General features: G+C 37.1%; 1 protein-coding gene across 8 annotated transcripts in view; it reads right to left on the minus strand.

The window, feature by feature from the left end:
• Nucleotides 1-18571, minus strand: part of LOC136853983 (cathepsin L-like) — an 88422-nt gene that overhangs the window by 20875 nt on the left and 48976 nt on the right. For all 8 annotated transcript variants that reach the window (XM_067129905.1, XM_067129913.1, XM_067129909.1 and 5 more), the window contains 7 exons: nt 16429-16473; nt 15577-15784; nt 15094-15239; nt 9770-9866; nt 9222-9373; nt 4514-4627; nt 2129-2222 (listed from right to left, as the gene is read on the minus strand). In XM_067129905.1, coding sequence (XP_066986006.1) covers nt 2129-2222; nt 4514-4627; nt 9222-9373; nt 9770-9866; nt 15094-15239; nt 15577-15784; nt 16429-16473 — 856 coding nt within the window. The remainder of the gene's footprint in view (nt 1-2128; nt 2223-4513; nt 4628-9221; nt 9374-9769; nt 9867-15093; nt 15240-15576; nt 15785-16428; nt 16474-18571) is intronic.

Consider the following 18571-nt stretch of genomic DNA (forward strand, 5'->3'; position numbering starts at 1 on the left):
TTATTTTTTGTTGTATTCTACATGAAATTGCACACATTTTCATATATAAAAATTTAAGTAACGGCTAATATAAAACGGTGCAAAAATTACGACAAAGTGACTAAAGAAATTCTGAGATTTTCAGCAGAGTCAGCGCGTGCGGAGGTAAGGAGAAATTTTTTTTCAAAAATTCACCATAAATCGAAATATTGTGCTAGAGACTTCTCGTTCGTTGCAAAATGAAGGTAAACGATTGAATATTACTAGAATGTAAGAGTTTTAGTGTATACAAGTGATATGGTTGTTGGCCAGGAAAACAAGATTGTTCAGTATGCCCATGATGCAACACTTGTGGGTGTAGTACAGTCTTCACTTATGAGAAATGAAGCTACCCTCAGCCTCAATTGGGACATGGAGCGGATCAAGGGATGGTGTAGTCAGTGAGGTATGAGGCTGAACTCCAGCAAAACAAAAACACTATATATTAGCAGATATCATACAGATTTCCCACCCCACCCTCCCCTTCAGGTTGATGGAACTTTGCTGAATGAGTCTGAAACTTTAACTATTCTAGGTGTAACTTTTGACTCGCATCTAACTTTTGAGAAACATCTAATGAAAGTTTCAGCAAATGCCACATTAAAGTTATATATTGTTCTTAAGCCCTCATATATTTATAACATTGATAAAATCAATGCAACATATTTTAGGTCATTTGTACTTCCTTTACTGGAATACTGTTCTCCGGTGTGGATGTCTGCTTCTGTCAGAGATTTATCTCTTTTAAACGGAGTGGTTCGTGGTGATAGGTTTCTGTTTCCTAATAGCAGCAGTTATGACTTGGACCATTGACGGATGGTCTCGTTTGTCACTTTTTCATAAGTTGTGTTTCAACAGAGATCTTTCACATTCACAATTGATCCTTGATCCCCTTTATCTGCTGAGAGCAGCCAGATTTACTGAACAGCAGTACCAATATGCAATAAACATGCCTCACTGTTGAATTTCTCGGTTCCACAGGTCCTTTATTCCTCACACCATTCAACTGTGAAACAGCCTCCCAGAGGATGTCGTGCAGTTGGAACTTCAGAAGTTTAAGCAAAAATGCAATGCATTGCTACCCTAATACTACTGTATTCTTCTCGCATTTTAATACATTTTTATCTATCTATTCATTAATTTACTTTTTCTTTTTTAATACGTGGGATCTCTTCTTTCTGTATTTCCCTTTACTTCCTCTCATTTCTTCCTAATGAACACCATATTCTTTGGAAGCTTGAATTTCAAATCAATGGCCCCTGTGGGCTTGTTCCATATGAACAGGTTTCATCTACTGAATAATAATAATATCTCTTGAAAAACACTTGGAACAAGTGCTGATACAGGTACTCAAGTGTTCAAAGCCAGTCATGGGTGGTTTGAGATATTTAATTGAATTGGCATGCACAGTGTGGTGAGGCATAGGGAGGTTGCCTGTACTGACAAAGATGCTGCTGAGAAATAACCCAACAAGTGTTCAACTGTGATGAGACAGGCTTATTCCAGAAAAATGTCAAATATGACCTATAACACTTGAGAAGAGAAGTCAGTGCCAGGCACAAGCCAAAGAAGGACAGGTTTCTAAAGAGATAGAGACAGAAGAGAGAGAGAAAAAAAGAAGCACAGTTACCTGCCCACAACATCTTTCATCCTCTTCACCTTACCACCTTCTACATACTCCATCAACTATTCAAAGGACAGGAAAAGTTGGAAAACCGTGTTCAGCACTGGAACACCTTTTTAGGAACAAATTAAGTTCGAGTACCAAGGTACCACTGTCTTAACCAACTCAAACAATTTACCGACAGATTCTGATGCCTGATTACATTCATAACTGCCACATTATCTCGATATCAGTAATTACTACACTGTCTCAACAACATGGTTAAATAAACTTTTGATGGTGATCTATTGGGTAAAGCAAACGATTGCATTTGTATAGGAAAGCATCTTAGCCTGAAGTAAAGAAAATCAGAGGACTTTTAGAAGTAGTGCTGATTAAACTGAAATGAATGTGACAAATTTCTCTTAAATGACTGCATAAAAATCATAACATAAGTAAGGTACAAAAACTATTCTGATGTCCCCCTCATTTATCAAGATTACTTACTGTGCACACCATACCCCACAATAAGCATTCCATGATCAAGGTTCTTGGGATTACACAGGAACTTCAATGGATGAGAGACCCCTCCAACGTAAAACTGAAAATAAATGATAAAAATAATTCATGCATAAAACCAACATTTTCCAAATAACCATATTTACTAGCAGAGTTGAGAAACCATAACAGTCTAAAGTTTTAAAAAGTGGCAGTACTTTGTATTCATGTGAATGACGTTAACACAAACAGAGGGTGACTAACCAAACTAGCTCACTCATTTCACTCTCCCATTAAATTCATATTAAAGTCAGTATTACCATATACAGAAATGAAAAATGTACTTTTGTGTTTTTGCTTCTGCAAGTAAAATATGAATGATTATCTTTTCTCATGATAAGATTTCTAACCATGGTGTACATTATACATACCTAATACAATGTACCTTGTGTGCATTGCTATGTTTATGCTTATGAAGTAATTTTTTATGACATGTTTGTTTAAGTAGAGTATTATTCCAAATACTATAACTGTATTTCAGAATGGAAGGTGTAAAAACAGTTCCTGTTGGGAATTATTTTTCAAAGTGATTATTCTACACTTCTTTGTTCCACTGTGTGATAAAATGTCCAGTCACCACAACCACCCCATCTACTTAGGAATTTTGGAGTTCATGTAGCATGTAACCCTTTCATAGCAACAAGCATCCTTGGATGCAAAATAATGGCATAAGAAGACACCAATGCACATCATATGATACTCCCTTATTTCGCTCCATGACATTTGAGCAAATTTTGTAGGAAAACATTCAAATCACTTGAATGGGCCATAAATGACTATATGGCAACACTTATGACAACATACTCACCTCAGCTCAGTGATACGAGGGAGAATAATCTCCCGTGAAATTTATCAGGAAAGTCTACCTCCCCGTCACAGTAAATCTCATGTAGTATATTTGCTCATAAATATACCCGAGGATTGTTGCTGGGTTCAGCTTTCATCCTTTATGATATTATGTGCACTCTAATTGTAATTTTGCATAATAAAGTATACTGTATCTGCTTACATTCTTTCATGGCTCTTTTAACGTAACCCTTTGCTTATTTCGTTCATACCAGTTTTCATTTATTACTTGTTTTCTTTAAAGCCTACAGTGGTTGAATAGTCTTTTTGTTCCCACCTGATGATTATTAGATGTAACTGGCACCTAACTCATGAAATATGACGAGCTTAATCAAACCTGTATGGGTTGGGTGTTTGGGTTCTGCAAGGCAAGAGTGGAAAACAAAGGAGGCTTAAGTTAGTTTCTTCTTGTATCTCCCCCAGCAAATATCTCACCCATTGAATATCTGTGCTTGAATTCTCTGGGAACAATATATTGGTTTTTTAGTGTTTTTTGGTTTCTTTACTGATAAATATCCCAACATGCCTCCAAGAAAGTTCATGGTAAGGATGAGCCTCCTAAGGATGACAACAGATCTGCAAAAAGATGATTGCTATACATGAAAACAATGTGTGTTTGGCCAATCTCACAAACCTATACAGGATATCAATACTGGTGATCAGTACTTAACTGGTAGGAAGAAAGAAATCGAGAACGCTGATACGGTATGCTTACAAGGCAACCCAAAAGAGAGAGTACCCCCAGAAATGTTTCCATATGAGGGAACTCCCTTTCTAAACAATAACCACTTCTCTCCTCCACCCCACCTCATTGTCTTCCATATGCCAAGAGTCTTCAATAAAGGAAAAGTGAAGTTAAGTGTTCCCTTATTCTACTTATTTGTCCTCACTGTATTTATTATTGTTTTTTGCAAGTAAAACTATAATTATTCTTTATAAAATATATGTCTGGTAACATCTGTAGGAGTGTGAAACAGATTAATTGGATGTACTGTATTTCTTAAATGACAGCCTTCTGGAATAGATTAACCAAAGTATGGTTATTACATAACTATCTATATATCTGTATATACAGTACTCTTCTTCAAGCAAGTTTTCATTGGTCTATAATACTGTTCCTTCTCTTCTCTTTTTTGGTCTTTAGGCCATTTTATTTTTTGTGGAATAATTTTGACTCAATACATATGTTCAGATACTTTCATTGATGGCAAATATTCCAAACACCTGTGCATATTCCAAACACCCTCATGAAATGCAATTATAACACATAAAGGAATGGTTAAAAACCTATAAATATTCAGCCCTTTTTAGTGAAAACAAAACATCTGAGAGTATATAAAAAAAAATCTTGCTACAATTAAGTGTGTGAAGAAAATGTACAAAAATCTAATGCTAAACTATTCCATTTAAAGTCACTTAATAATTCATTAGTTAAAACTTTTCCAAAATGTTTCAGTATTACAAACGATAACCAGTTCCAATAATTACCTGAAGGGCATTAGCATTAATGCCAATGGATACTGGTCCATTCTTCACTAACCACTTTGCAAGCATAGTCTCATCCTGAGGAAGCTCAACTGATCCATTAACAGTCACCTGAGCCTAAAAAAAAAAAAAAGAATGACATAAAACAACTAAACAAAGATGAAAACAGACAAACAAATCTGCCACAAGACATGGCAAGTTCTTATGTGAGGTTACGAGTCATTGCACTGAAAATGGGGTCTGTGAAAAGAAACTTAGGGAAATTATGGAAGCCAGAGTAGAGGAAAAATGCAATAAAACTGCAAGTGGATAGAGTGAAGATGTGCTATGAAATATACAATAAAAACACTGATACTTACTCTGAGACATATTAGATTGAAACTACCAAATATGAAGTTTACTAGCCAATGATACCACAATGCCATAATGAAATGAGAGCAACAGTAATAACACTCACAAACAAATATATACCAGTTTAAGAAGACAATCTTTAGAAATAAGGTGCACTGCATGATGATAATTGCAGAAACATCTGATATGGATACAATTTCTCTCTCAAGAGTTGTGATTAAAATAGAATAGATAACGTCACTATGATGAATTGAAAAACAGAAGCCATAATTGAACAAACAGGACATAAAGATCCAAAATCAGAATGAATAACTTTAATTCTAAAATCAACTGGCCCTGTAGTGAAAGCTACTGAATAGATTACTGAATTACACCATGCCAGTGCAGTAATTTATGACACTACCAAAAATGTACGAGGCAAGCAATAAACTAACTCTCTAATGGAAATTTCTGACAGAAAATAGTTACAGGCTGCCGACAGATATGTTCAATGAAGAAATAACATTACAAATGTCATGAGAGCAAATATCCAAGATGATGAAGAAGAGAAAATATGTAGAAAATACAAAAGACAAGAACCCATGTGGAAATATTAAAATTGCTTTCAGAAAGTTGCAGTAATGAAATCTAAACCCAGAGGGATGAAAAAATGACAGTTTTTAAAGTAATTGGTATTTTCCCTAACATACAAACTTGAGGTCCTCACATATGGGATAGCTTTCAGCCAACTGGAAGCCCAGCCGTTAAACTTTTGCAAGGTGGTTATGGTAACAGTTACCGTTGGTAGGGGCAGACGGACCACCCACCAAGTCGGTGTGCACTCAACTCCATACAGTTTACCTTTGGGCCCAGGTAAGAGAATGAGGGGTGGTTAGAGGTGGACCCTTTATATAAAGACCTCAGGTTTGTATGTTAGTAAAAATACTGATTACTTTAAAAAATTTGTCATTTGTTCCTGCACAAATACAAACCCTCAGTCTTTACATATGGGAGACTTACTTTTGAAGGGAGGATTCTGAGTAAATCACTGAAGCAACTGGTAGTTCAGCTCACCTGGGTGCTTTTGGAGGGAGGATTCTGAGTAAATCTCTGAATTGACTGGTAGTCTGGCTCACCTGGGTACTCTCTTCTGGGTCATGCAAGAGCAAAGAAAGGAGACCCTACCTCTGATCTATTGAACAAGACAGATGTTCAATTGTCAGACTTCTGGGCATTTCAAATTAAAGGAATGTAATATCCCTGATTTGAAAAGGTTTGGATGAACCCACAGTGTCAGAGACTATAAAGCTAAGAATAACCAACTGGCTTGCTCATAGTCAGTCCCTCTCTAACCTTGCTAGAGAGACTAGAACACCTACATGTACATCAGTCCAGCACGTGACGGTTCATTCACTGTTCATCTGTCCACTGGAAGAGGAAGGAAGACAGGAGAAAGGGAGGAGGCCAGTCCCACAAACACCATCTCCTTGCAGCCACACACCTTAGGCGAGATACAACCTGTCCCTCAAGAGCTGGATGAACTACATGACTTGTTGAGCATCAACCATAGGATCCAAGGAAAAGGAGTCCAAGGACCTATGGGCAATATCCCAAGGTAGAAGGAGGTGAATGTGATCTGCACAATTACATTCCATCCTAGTACTCAACCGACAGGTTCTTCCTGAATGTGATGGACAGACCGATGACCCTGGCCTCGAAAGATCTGGCCTGAAATGCACTGATGTCTACCAGAAAGCTGCAGGGTATGCTCGTTTGATCATCTCACTAATCAGAGAAATGACAATTTGGACACCACTTCTCGGGCAACTCGAAGCTAACATTGGCACTGGGTTGAAAGTCTAGTTTTACGGAGGCAACATAGATGTTATACTGTCATTGGCGCCACAGGACCATAGAAGGGGAATGATTCATCTCACTGATCACCTTCAAAACATGTAGAATAACAAAAGGTGTAAGCTCCCAGATGGATACCAAAGATGTCTTACTTATTCAAAGGTGCAAGAAGGAAGATCAGAACAGCACCAACTTCAGGAAGTCGAGAAAGGAAGAACTATGATCAAGCTTCTTCAGAGGTTGAACGAATTTCCGAAAGTCAAACTGCCAAGATCAACTGTCCCTATCTCCTGACTTCAGCAAATAATTGTTATAATTACATTTATCTTGCTTGGGATGTCTGGTTGGCCACTCTACTGAATGTACTTCTATCTACTCATGTACTTGCATTGCCATAGAGTAGATGAAAGGGCACTAGGACCTTTTGGTGACCATGGCACTACTGTGGTGTCATTGCTATCACACTGAGGAGTGTCTATCTTGCATCTTGAGACTCTTGAAAGTCTAAAAAGGACTGCGTTTAAGTTCCGAGAAAGGAAGTGTAGGAGTCTGCCACCCTGGTTAATGTTTCAAAGCATGAAAAATCTCTGGAGGAGGATAGTGTAACCATGGCAGCAGCAGCTACTGCTTACATCTCCCACACCTCACAGGAGTGTAACTACATCAAGTCAAAAGAAATGGAGCTCCCAGACACCACTTCTTGACTGAGTAGGAGCCAAGAACAAGTTGTCAGAACTTATTTTGGAGGTGGTGTTGATCTCGAGACGAATTGGGCAAAATGACAGAAGGTTGTAAGCCCAAGACTTGAATCATGGATGCAAAAGATGTCTCCTAGGCACCAACATCATCTCAAGTTTCTAGGAGGTAACTTATCCAAGTACGTACTAGTACCAACATTTCTGACCATGGATGCAAAAGACGTCTCCTAGACATCAACAGAATCAAGTGCTCCAGGGGGTCACCTATCCAAGTACCAACCTGACCCAATCATTGCTAACTTTGCCGATCAGATGAGAAGCGCTATTTTCAATGTGGCATGGTCGATGGCTGTTATGGCCACGGTCTGTAAAGACAGCTGAATCGTGCATCTTTGGGTGTCGAGATTGAAGGAGCAATTGAATGTCTTCCTAGATCAAACAATTCTTCAAAATGTCGAGGTGTCATGACCAATTGTTGCTAACAATGACCCTAGTGACCGAACTTGTCTGTCATACATCCGTCATCCTGGAATGTGTCTGGTTGACCACTGTGATGAGTGTGCTACTGCAAACAGTGCACCCCCACCGTCAATAGAGGAGATGATAGGACACTAAGTCCCCCAACCAACACCCCTTGTTGACTAAGGAACTACCATGGTACCATTCCTTAACAACAGTACCCAACCATCATCATTATATGCCACCATGGATTAGAAGAAATGTAGGAAGTCGCAATGTCAATGTACGATACCTGTAATACAAAGCTTCATTTGGCAAAAATTTGAATATAAGTATGGCAAATAAACATGAGAAATTGCATTCCCTGAATGCAAGAACTTGCTTGCCTACCATACAGGAGAGACAATAAGCTGAAAGACTAATTCAAATACGAAAGTGTGCTTTGTCAAGGTACACAAACTACAGGGCCCAGCTCATACCAGAAATACATAAAAGGAAAAAGAATATGTATCAGATTTTGACAGATGAAGCAAATGTATGTATCATCTTAAAGAGATATCATTTATTTTCCATTCAGATTTTCAGATTTGCAATGATAAAAACCCTTTCAAAATAGCTTTTCAAACTCCTTATTGGAACCGAATTAACATCGCTAACCAATTAATTCCTTTCTGCTTATCTGTCTTCCAAGGAGCTGTAATAATTATGTTTGTTTGTATGGTATGAAACTTATTTTGTACGTGAAAATGGAAGATCGGGTGTATTCTTTTTTATATATCTACGTTTATCATATAGCCTGAACTTAAATACCCATTGCCAGTTGTGTTGTTTATATAATTTTCATTTACTGTACTTATAACTCAATCACTACCATTTTCAACATAGGCACAATTTTTCAGTTTTTCACTAATAAAAGTGAATGTCTCGGTGTTTTGGTATTATTTTTTTATTTTTACCGATACTAGGGCTTAGCAGCATTGTGGCCCAGTTTTATGGATGAAGCAAAAACATTTACTTTGTTATATCTTAAGAATACTGAAAATTATACAAAACTTGGAAAATTTAATATTCTGTCCACCAACTTTCATTAAAATTCTTTCATGAGTTTTTACATAATCCTGCCAATAGACCTGTGGCAAAGGAACATGTCAAAACAAAAACTAAAAAATTTTGCCAAAGTAAAAGAACTAAGGAGGCGGAGAAGTCCTTTCAATGCCGAATGCATGGTAATTATAAATTTCTGGCAGCCTTTACTCAATTTTTACTTACAACTTAACAACCCAATTCTCTACATTAATGGCATGAAAATACTGTACATACCACCAATTCAATGGCCACTGATTAGGTCAAAAAACTAAATATAAACTTACCATGGTCTTATTAAAGTGGCACTTATCATCTCGTCCTTCATATGGATAATCACTTTCAGTCTCGAGACCACCAAGCTCCTTAATAGCTTCATACGCATTTTCAGGCATTCCCCCATTACAGCCTTCATCAGTTGTGTCACAGTCAACCAACTCTGAGAAAGCAATACAAGAATTTAATCTGTATACAAATGAGTACTAGTAACAATACTATCAATAGTGATATTTACAAAATTTTACCAGTTTTTAAATGAGCCATTCCAGCTGCATATCATCTCGCAAAGAAAATTTTCTTAAAAAATCACTGGAAACTTATCTCTATGAAGTATAATATACAACTACCTGAAAAAATTAAAATTATCATGCTATTCTTCTGACTTAACATGCTTCTTCTAATTTCTTACCTGAAAAAAATAAAAATTATCATGCTATTCTTCTGATTTTACATGCTTCTCATTCCTTAGAACTTGCCCACAGAAGCAGAATTACAATGATCAAGTCAGAAAATTATATGGATTTCTATCTGGACAAAATACTTCTTGAATACCAACCTTGTTCTGAGAGAGAAATGAGCTTGTTATGCTTGATTGCCCACTGGCCTTCAACATTTCCTGTTACAGAAAAGGCCCAGCATGATCCACACATTCCCTGCAAGGATTTTTAAAAAGAAATTTATCATTGTTATATGTATACTCCTCCAGAAATTTATCATTGTTATATGTATCCTCCTCTTCCTCCTCCTGACAGTGGAAGGGAAAAGAAGGGTCTCCTGGACAGCTATCAGCAGCTTGCTACTTTTGGCAGTGCGTGCCCTAAAACCAAAACTCCTAGGTCCTGGCACCAACCAGAGACTATGTTTCTTAAATATCTCATTAACGTCTTGTGATCAGTGGCAAGGGGCTCGCTCTTGCATAAAGACTCACATACCTAATAGTGCCTTATAAGGAATAAGTACATTCTCTAAAACATTGGCATACCTCACACCATTCATAGTTGTACTCTGTGTAAGGAAATATACACCATTGCTATCCCATATCCACTGAAACATCCCCATACCACCACATAAGCTGGATGCTTTACAGTTTTGATTTTGTGCTTTGATGCAAAGTGGTTTGATCCTCGGAGCCTTCGTACCTTCTTGCCAGCACTATGAATGATGTGCAAGGATGATTACCACTAAATATAACTTGTTCCCAATCCTTTCAGTCCAGTCCAAATGATCTTTACAAAACTTCCTTCACTTACTCTTCATGGCATCTGAAAGGAGAGGCTTCTTTGCAGTAACGCAAGAGGAGAGACCACTGTCTTTCTGTAAACTATGTTGTTCAGTTCTTTCTGAGACACTTCCAAGCAACATGGGATTTTCTGCTTTTGAAATCTTTGCTGGCATTGATGGATGATTCAAAGCAACCCTTTTAATAAGGTTGTCAGTCTTTTCATTAGCCTTTTTTGGTATTCCAGAGCCTTTTCCTAGTTGCAATGGAGTTTCTAAGTCAGTTTCCTTAGCATGCTGGTACCACACTGACACTGTGCTTTTGGAGATGCCCATCTCTTTTGCTGCTATGGCTGTCATAGACTTCCCACTTCTCCATAATATGACAATCTCAGTCTTATTCACAACTGATAAGAGATTTTTTAAGCATTTCTAATCAATAAGCACACAGGAGCTCAAAAAATAGCATAAAAAATTACAAGAAGGGCCAACAGCAAATACATTGACATCCACCCTCTTTAACTGCTTATCCAGCATTGCCTGTCTAGACGAGAAGAGGCTACCATTCCCAGACCCATGACACTGCTGGATTTGAATGAGAAGAAATAAATCACTCCTGGTGGAAATAAAAAAAGATCGAGCTCATTTTCATCATGATTTGGGGTTGCGTTCGAAGTTTCTTTACGGTGACTGCAATTGACCTATGTTCATTTCATGAAAGGAAGGGTACACACACACACACACTCTTAGGAATGTTTCCATTTTACTAATATACTGTGAACACAATACATAATTATGTACAAAAACAGGAAATGTAAAATATGGCTGTTAATATTTTTTGTACGATTCAACATAGGAAAAACAAAATTCGGAAATCTGCTGAATTAAAAGGCTGTTTTTGTTTGAAATTAAGCTGGCAGTATGCCCAAACAGGCTCCTGCTCATGGAATGGCCTGTAAAAAGCAGTTTCTGGTTGTATGTATGTGGAGACAGCTAGTGTGAAAGTGGTTTTAATCCTACGGAGATGTTCTGTGGTGCTCATCATTGATTGGCTGGTGCCTCTCCCACATGAGCAGTAGTAGTAATAAAGCAGTAGTAGTAATAAAGTAGATTAACCAGATCACTGAGCTGACTTTCAGCTCTCATAGGGCTGACCTGAAGGATTAGAATAAAATACCAGGTCTAGGCCTGAGGCCAAGCACTGGGACCCAATAGGTCATTGCTTCTTTGGATGCTTTATCTGCCTCTTCATTTCCTTTGATCCCTACAGGGGCAGGGATCTAACATATTTCTATGCTTTTCCCATTAATATTGCATATAACTTACGGAGAAATAATTTAATTTGTTATACAATATTATTTTTTGATATGTAACTCTGAATAGCTCCTACAGCAGTTCTCAAGTCACTAAAAATCACAAAATTATTGAATGATGTTTCTTTAATTTTTTTAAAGACGATGCAATTGCACACAATTCTGCTGTGAATACTGAAGCATTGTTAGGAAGAGAACTGGCAAGTTTTGTCTTAGGACACTGCAGCATATCCCACTCTGTGCTCTGATTTAGATCCAACTGTATATATTGCATAATGTGGACCTTTTTGGCTTATATGCTCTATTGTATGTTGTCTATGGTGTTCTGGTGTATATGAGTAACTTTTTTATAAAAACTTCAGGTGTGTACAAACTCTCATTTTATTCATTGTCCAATGATTTCACTATTAAAGGCACTTGTATATTTATATTCAGCGACTCAAACAGGTTCTGACGTTGGAAAACTGGGTTCAGCTTTGCTGAAGATAAGGGAAAATGCCCTCTCATCTTTGAGTCCATTATACTTCATCATGTGTCACAGTGTTTATCATTATTTTTAGGGTTTTTTAATACTGATGGTTGATCCAAAGTTGCACAAAGATTTGTGAAGTTGAATTTTATTTTTCCATTTACTTAAAAACAATCTCTGTAAAGTAAAAAAAGGACAGAAGTTGAAACAACATAAGTAGAGGTGTATCAGCATTACACTCCTTGTAAAGTGCTGTATACTTAACAAATTCATGCTTAAGTACCAAACATAAAAACAATACAGTATCTTAAGTTACATAAAAGATTGCAAACTCAGAGCAGTAATCCCGCGATGATCTGGATCACCATTATCCAAAACTCAACATTATCCGACACATCCATATCAAGGACCATGGCCCCAAAGATATATGATACAGTAATCCTTCAATTATCCAGATAGCCATTTACTAGAACTAGACACAGTCCGACACACCTGGACCAAGGACTAAGGCCCGAAAGATAATATGTGATACTGTATATATATAAATTTAATTAAATTTGAAAAAACCGCTCTCCGATGGTGGGCAATGCTGCTTGGCATCAGAAAAATATTGCTAACACTCCTTACACCTAAAGAGACTGAGAAAGGGCTTTGGGGGAGTGGGAGAAGCCATGAGAAGTTTCCAAGGTGGGGGGGGGTGTGGATTGGATGGCTGTGTGCCATGGGAGAGGAGGGACAGTAAGCTGTGTAAAAAAGGAGTTGTTTTGGAAGGTGGCTAGAGCTGGGGAGCAGTTCCCTGGCTGGGAGGGGGTGGGAATGCAGTGTTGGATGGGTGAAGAGGGCTAGGTAGAAGTCTGACTTGATACACTTTGTTTCGCTCCATGTTATGCTTATGACTTCTTTATTGATATTTTACACTATCTTTTACATTTTTACTATATTTTCTCTCATTATAGATTTTTACAACCCAAAGATAAATGCAATCATGTGCACAGAGAGAGAGAGAGAGAGAGAGAGAGAGAGAGAGAGAGAGAGAGAGAGAGAGAGAGAGAGAGAGAGAGAGAGAGAGAAACAACACCTTAGATAAAACATCAACAGTGATAAAATATTCCCTTGTGTACTGTTATATGTGTGATACAGTAATCATACTTGGTCAACTGAACCTTTTAATAAAATACCGTACAGTAAATCAAGCAAAAAAGACAAATGGCAAACGTGATACCACACTAGAAATACACACACACACACACACACACACACACACACACACACACACACACACACACACACACTACGTAGACTTGTAGAGACGGCACCGTCAACATTGATGAAAAGCCACATAGATATATAAACACACACACACACAAAAAGTAAAGTTTCAGTGATATTATGAAGTGAAATGAAAAATCATTAATTCCAATGAAATGAAAAATTATCAACTATTTTTTAGCAGTGTTTTTAAAAAGAATATGCTTTAAACAGTCATCATCAAGAAATGCCTTGTGTACTAAAAATGTAAACAAAGGGTTTTGTAATGTCATGCACAAACAGTTTGTATACTACAAACATAACGAATTTCATATTCAGTAGATTGTCGTATGCTAGGCTTTCAAATAATATTAATGTACCAAACTTATGGCTTATGTAACAATTCATAACCATTTCTTTCGGTTAGCAACCACTTACCAAAGAACTGACATAAATAACATCAGCTATAATGTAAACAAACCAGGAAACAGCTGTTGTGTGATTTTGAGGGATTCTACTTATTATTTTGTGTAAAAAAATAAAAATAATAATTATAGTAGTAATGCATTTCTTTTAGCAACTAAAAAATTATTCTCCTAATCCTTTTGCCAGTAGGCTCAATCAACTGATTCTGAGAATGTAAGCTTTACAAATGTGGCAGCCAATTACAATGATGATATAACATGATAATAATAGTGTAAATTGACTCAGTATGTAAAATAAAAGTTTCATTACCATTACCTTTATCTTAAATACAGCTAATAGCCCATCTGACTTACACAAATACTTACTGTAATACCTAGCCCAGGTCAATAATGTAGTTCACACGTTATAAAACCATGAGAGAGAGAGAGAGAGAGAGAGAGAGAGAGAGAGAGAGAGAGAGAGAGAGAGAGAGAGAGAGAGAGAGAGAGAGAGAGAGAGAGAGAGAGAGAGAGAGAGAGAGAGAGAGAGAGAGAGAGAGAGAGAGAGAGAGAGAGAGAGAGAGAGAGAGAGAATATGGGGAAAAAAGGTAGATACCCTTTCCATAAAGTTTTCAGCTTAAAGTAAGATGGTTGTTTTTATAAGCATATTAAGTGTTTACAGTTATGTAGTATTGACAAGAATAAGTACGGAAGGGTACAGAGTTGTCCTTGAAAACCACTAGATTTTTTTACTCACCCATATCCAGATTTTGCCATTATCCGACACGCCCTTGGCTCTATTAACCTGGACAACTGAAGGATTACTACATTGAAAAAGAAGTCAAATACAATAATACCACAAGGAAGGCATATGTGAAATGAAAAAATTAACACTGGAATGGAGCACATAACTATCCAAAAATGAAGACTAGGCTGACTTACTGCACTTCTTTGATTATAAAAGCTCTAACTCATTTCTTTCAGTGAAGCAGACTACTTGCTGCCTAACTTTTCTGATACAAACTTAATATTCGTTTTGGGGAGACTTTGATCTAGATAAAAGAAATTTATGGCCACTTCTTTAGTCACAGATGCTGGGTGATCAAAAGGCAAAAACATTATGAAATGATGATGCATAAAAAGTATTTTACCAGCAAAATTTTTGTTTGAAAAACTTTTATAGCAAAGTAGGCACTGAAAACACGTACAACAAATTTGGAAAACTAACCTGATTCTTTACTGGCGTCACAACACCTTTCTCCCTCCAATCAAATTCAACAGGAAGATCTATGTCGGGAATTTCAGCAGAAACCATTTTCGAAACCTCTGGCTTCATATCACGACGCAAACCCAGTATCCTTCTGAATTCCAATTCTAGAATACAATTACAAGTTTAAAAAATTAGCTTATGAAAAAAGTAAAACCCTAATTTAATTATCAAAATATGTTGCTTCTTTCCCTTGAATAATACTAAGAATACATTATGTACTGTATCTTTAAAATGTCAAACGCTGATATTCTTTGTCTAACATCAGCATTACTTCCAAAATTTTTCATGATATTCTTTGTCTAACATCAGCATTACTTCCAAAATTTTTCAATCTACTTTGAACATTTACATATCAAGAATATTACTCTAGTCTACATGATACAGCTTGCTTTCTCTTACATAACAAAAATTTTTATAGGCAAACAAAGAAAACAGACATACCAGTAAGATCAGCAAATTTTGTGGCACCATATTTAGCAGTCCCTCGCTCATTCTGCTGAAGGATGTATACTTTTTTCATATTCTGCCTGAAAATGTTGAACCGGCGTTTGAATTCTGCATGGTCAGCATAAACCTTGCTGTGTTCCTTCATAAAAGTTTTAAAGGCACCCATATGGCCAAGGTCATGGCCACTACCACCAAGCATTTTCTGTTGAAGGCATCGTATGTTACTAATATACTACAATACAATAAGGTACAAAAAATGCAAGTTATCTTTACAATAAGTTATTTTTAGATGAAAACATAGAGTAGTTTTATTGTACTTTTAAAATATAAAAGTGTTTCCACTTTTATGATACTTGGTCACAGACTGTACACCATGAGAATTTTAAATAAGGGAAATGAGTTTTCTTAAAGAATGACTTTCTGCTGGGCACAACCAAGCATCTGAGAAAATAAGACAATGGGAACTCACTCCAATCCTATGGAGGAAAAGGACAATCACTGGTTTTTATATTTACATGCACACACACATATCTAATTACAGAAACTGGGGAATATATGAAGACAGACTAGACTAGTATGGTGATAAATTCATAAAGGTGAACTTGGGAGAGCTGAAAACTGAGATGATGACACTCCAGAGATACACATGAAAATAAGGGTAGATGCACTGATGGGAATGTCAGTACAGCAATGGTTCTTCCTATACTTTGTGGAAGGTTTAGTTAAACTAAAACAGGTGATGCAACTAAGATATGTGCATGTAGAATAAGGTATTTTATCATTAATAGCATGTAATACACAAACCCTAATTACATTCACCATAATACACATCAGAGAATTGATTACCTTTGTGTGTGGCACCCTATCATGATCGCCACCCCCAAACATTTTCTGTAATGGAAGAAACAATTAAATTGTTAATTATTAGTATTTCATAATTAGCAGATTTCACTACAGATATTACTAAACAAAAGAGGGTAACATTAATGGATTCAATACACATCTTCTGCCAATATTCAATTGAATCCTTGAGCATTTCAACAAAAATACCATTCATATTACTATTATTATTATTATTAATTTTTTTTCTATCTCAGTCATCCTATTCAACTGGGTGGTATTTATAGTGTGGGGGTTCTGGGTTGCATCCCGCCTCCTTAGGAGTATTTCACTTTTCTCATTATGTGAACTGTTTCTAATAGCACACTCTTCTGCATGAGTCCTGGAGCTACTTCAGCACCTAGGTTTCCAGGTTCCTTTTCAGCGATCTTGGGATTGTGCCTAGTGTTCCTATGATGATGGGTACAATTTCCACTAGCATCTCCCATATCCTTCTTATTTCTATTTTCAGGTCTTGATACTTATCAATTTTTTCTCTTTCTCTCTCATCTACTTTGGTGTCCCATGGTATCGCAACATCAGTGAGTTATACCTTCTTCTTGATTTTGTCAATCAGTGTCAAGTCTGGTCTATTGGCACATATCACCCTATCTGTTCTGATAACATAGTCCCAGAGGATCTTTGCCTGATCATTTTCTATCACTCCCTCAGGTTGGTGTCCGTACCACTTATTACTGCAAGCTAGCTGGTGTTTCTTGCACAAGCTCCAGTGGAAGGCTTTTGCTAGTAATTGCTAATGAATCATACCTTTTTTTGTACTGGTTCTGTGCAAGCGCCAGATATTCGCTTGCTATGTGGTTGTGGTTTATGGTCTCGTCTTTCATACCGCACTGCCTGCATTTGGGTGAGATGTTAATTCCATCTATTGTTCTTTGGACATATTAGTGTGGGAGCATATGTCACTGAGTACTTTTTCTTTGCAAAAAATAGACAACCTACTTTTTTGTGATGCTTGGGCATTAAACTTTACAAAAAAATATGTTTTCAATTTTACCCAAGCGGTTTCATCTATTTTTGAGGTCAAATTTGATTTTAGGATAAAAATCAAAGGTCTCTGGGTATATACACACAGTGACGCCTTAAACGACACGGCCATCAAGGGAGGTATAAGTTGATACCGACTCCCGCTTACAAATCACTGCCGAACTCAGGTATTTAAAATTAGAATCGATATCAACCCACTTCTGCCATGTTAACCGTGAAGTGCGTCTGTCTCACACACAGCCATATTATGAATGAATGGTATCACATCACCGTGATTCATATACAAGCATTAAGCTACAAACATCCTTTAATATCCAATTTGCTCTGCCTCGGAAATAATATATTTTCATATATGTTACCCGAAGGGGAATTTTTTTTTAGTTGATAAGTTCGCCGTCTCGTGGGCTTGAACCACGGAAGACAAGAACTCACAGCTAAAGTGACACCTTAAACACAACAGCCATCAAGGGAGGTATAAGATGATACCGACTCCCACCTGCAAATCACTATCGACAGGTATTTGTAATTAGAATCAATATCAACCCACCTCTGCCATGTTAACCGTGTAGTGCAGTTGTTGCACGCAGCCATATTATGAATGAATTTTATCACATCACCGTGATTCATATACAAGAATTAAGCTATGAACATCCTTTGATATCCAGTTCGCTCTACCTCAGAAATAATATATTTTCATGTTACCCAAAGGGGAATTTTTTTAGTTGAAAATAAGTTCGTCTTCTCATGGGCTCGAACCACGGAAGACAAGAACTCAGGACTACAGTGACACCTGAAACAGCAGGGCTATTAAGGGAGGTGTAAGCTGATACCAACTCCCACCTACACATCACTATTGAACTCAGTGTCGTTTAAGGCATCACTGTAGTCCTGAGTTCTTGTCTTCTGTGGTTCAAGCCCCAGAGACGAAGAACTTATTATCAACTAAAAAAAATTCTCCTTCGGATAACATATATGAAAATATATTTCCGAGGTAGAGCCAATTAGATATTAACGGAAGTTTGTAGCTTAATGCCTGTATACGAATAACGGTGATGTGATAAAATTCATTCATAATATGGCTGCGCGCTACAAACGCACTACTGCA

The sequence above is a fragment of the Macrobrachium rosenbergii genome, chromosome 28, assembly GCF_040412425.1.
Source record: "Macrobrachium rosenbergii isolate ZJJX-2024 chromosome 28, ASM4041242v1, whole genome shotgun sequence".
Lineage (NCBI taxonomy): Eukaryota > Metazoa > Arthropoda > Malacostraca > Decapoda > Palaemonidae > Macrobrachium > Macrobrachium rosenbergii.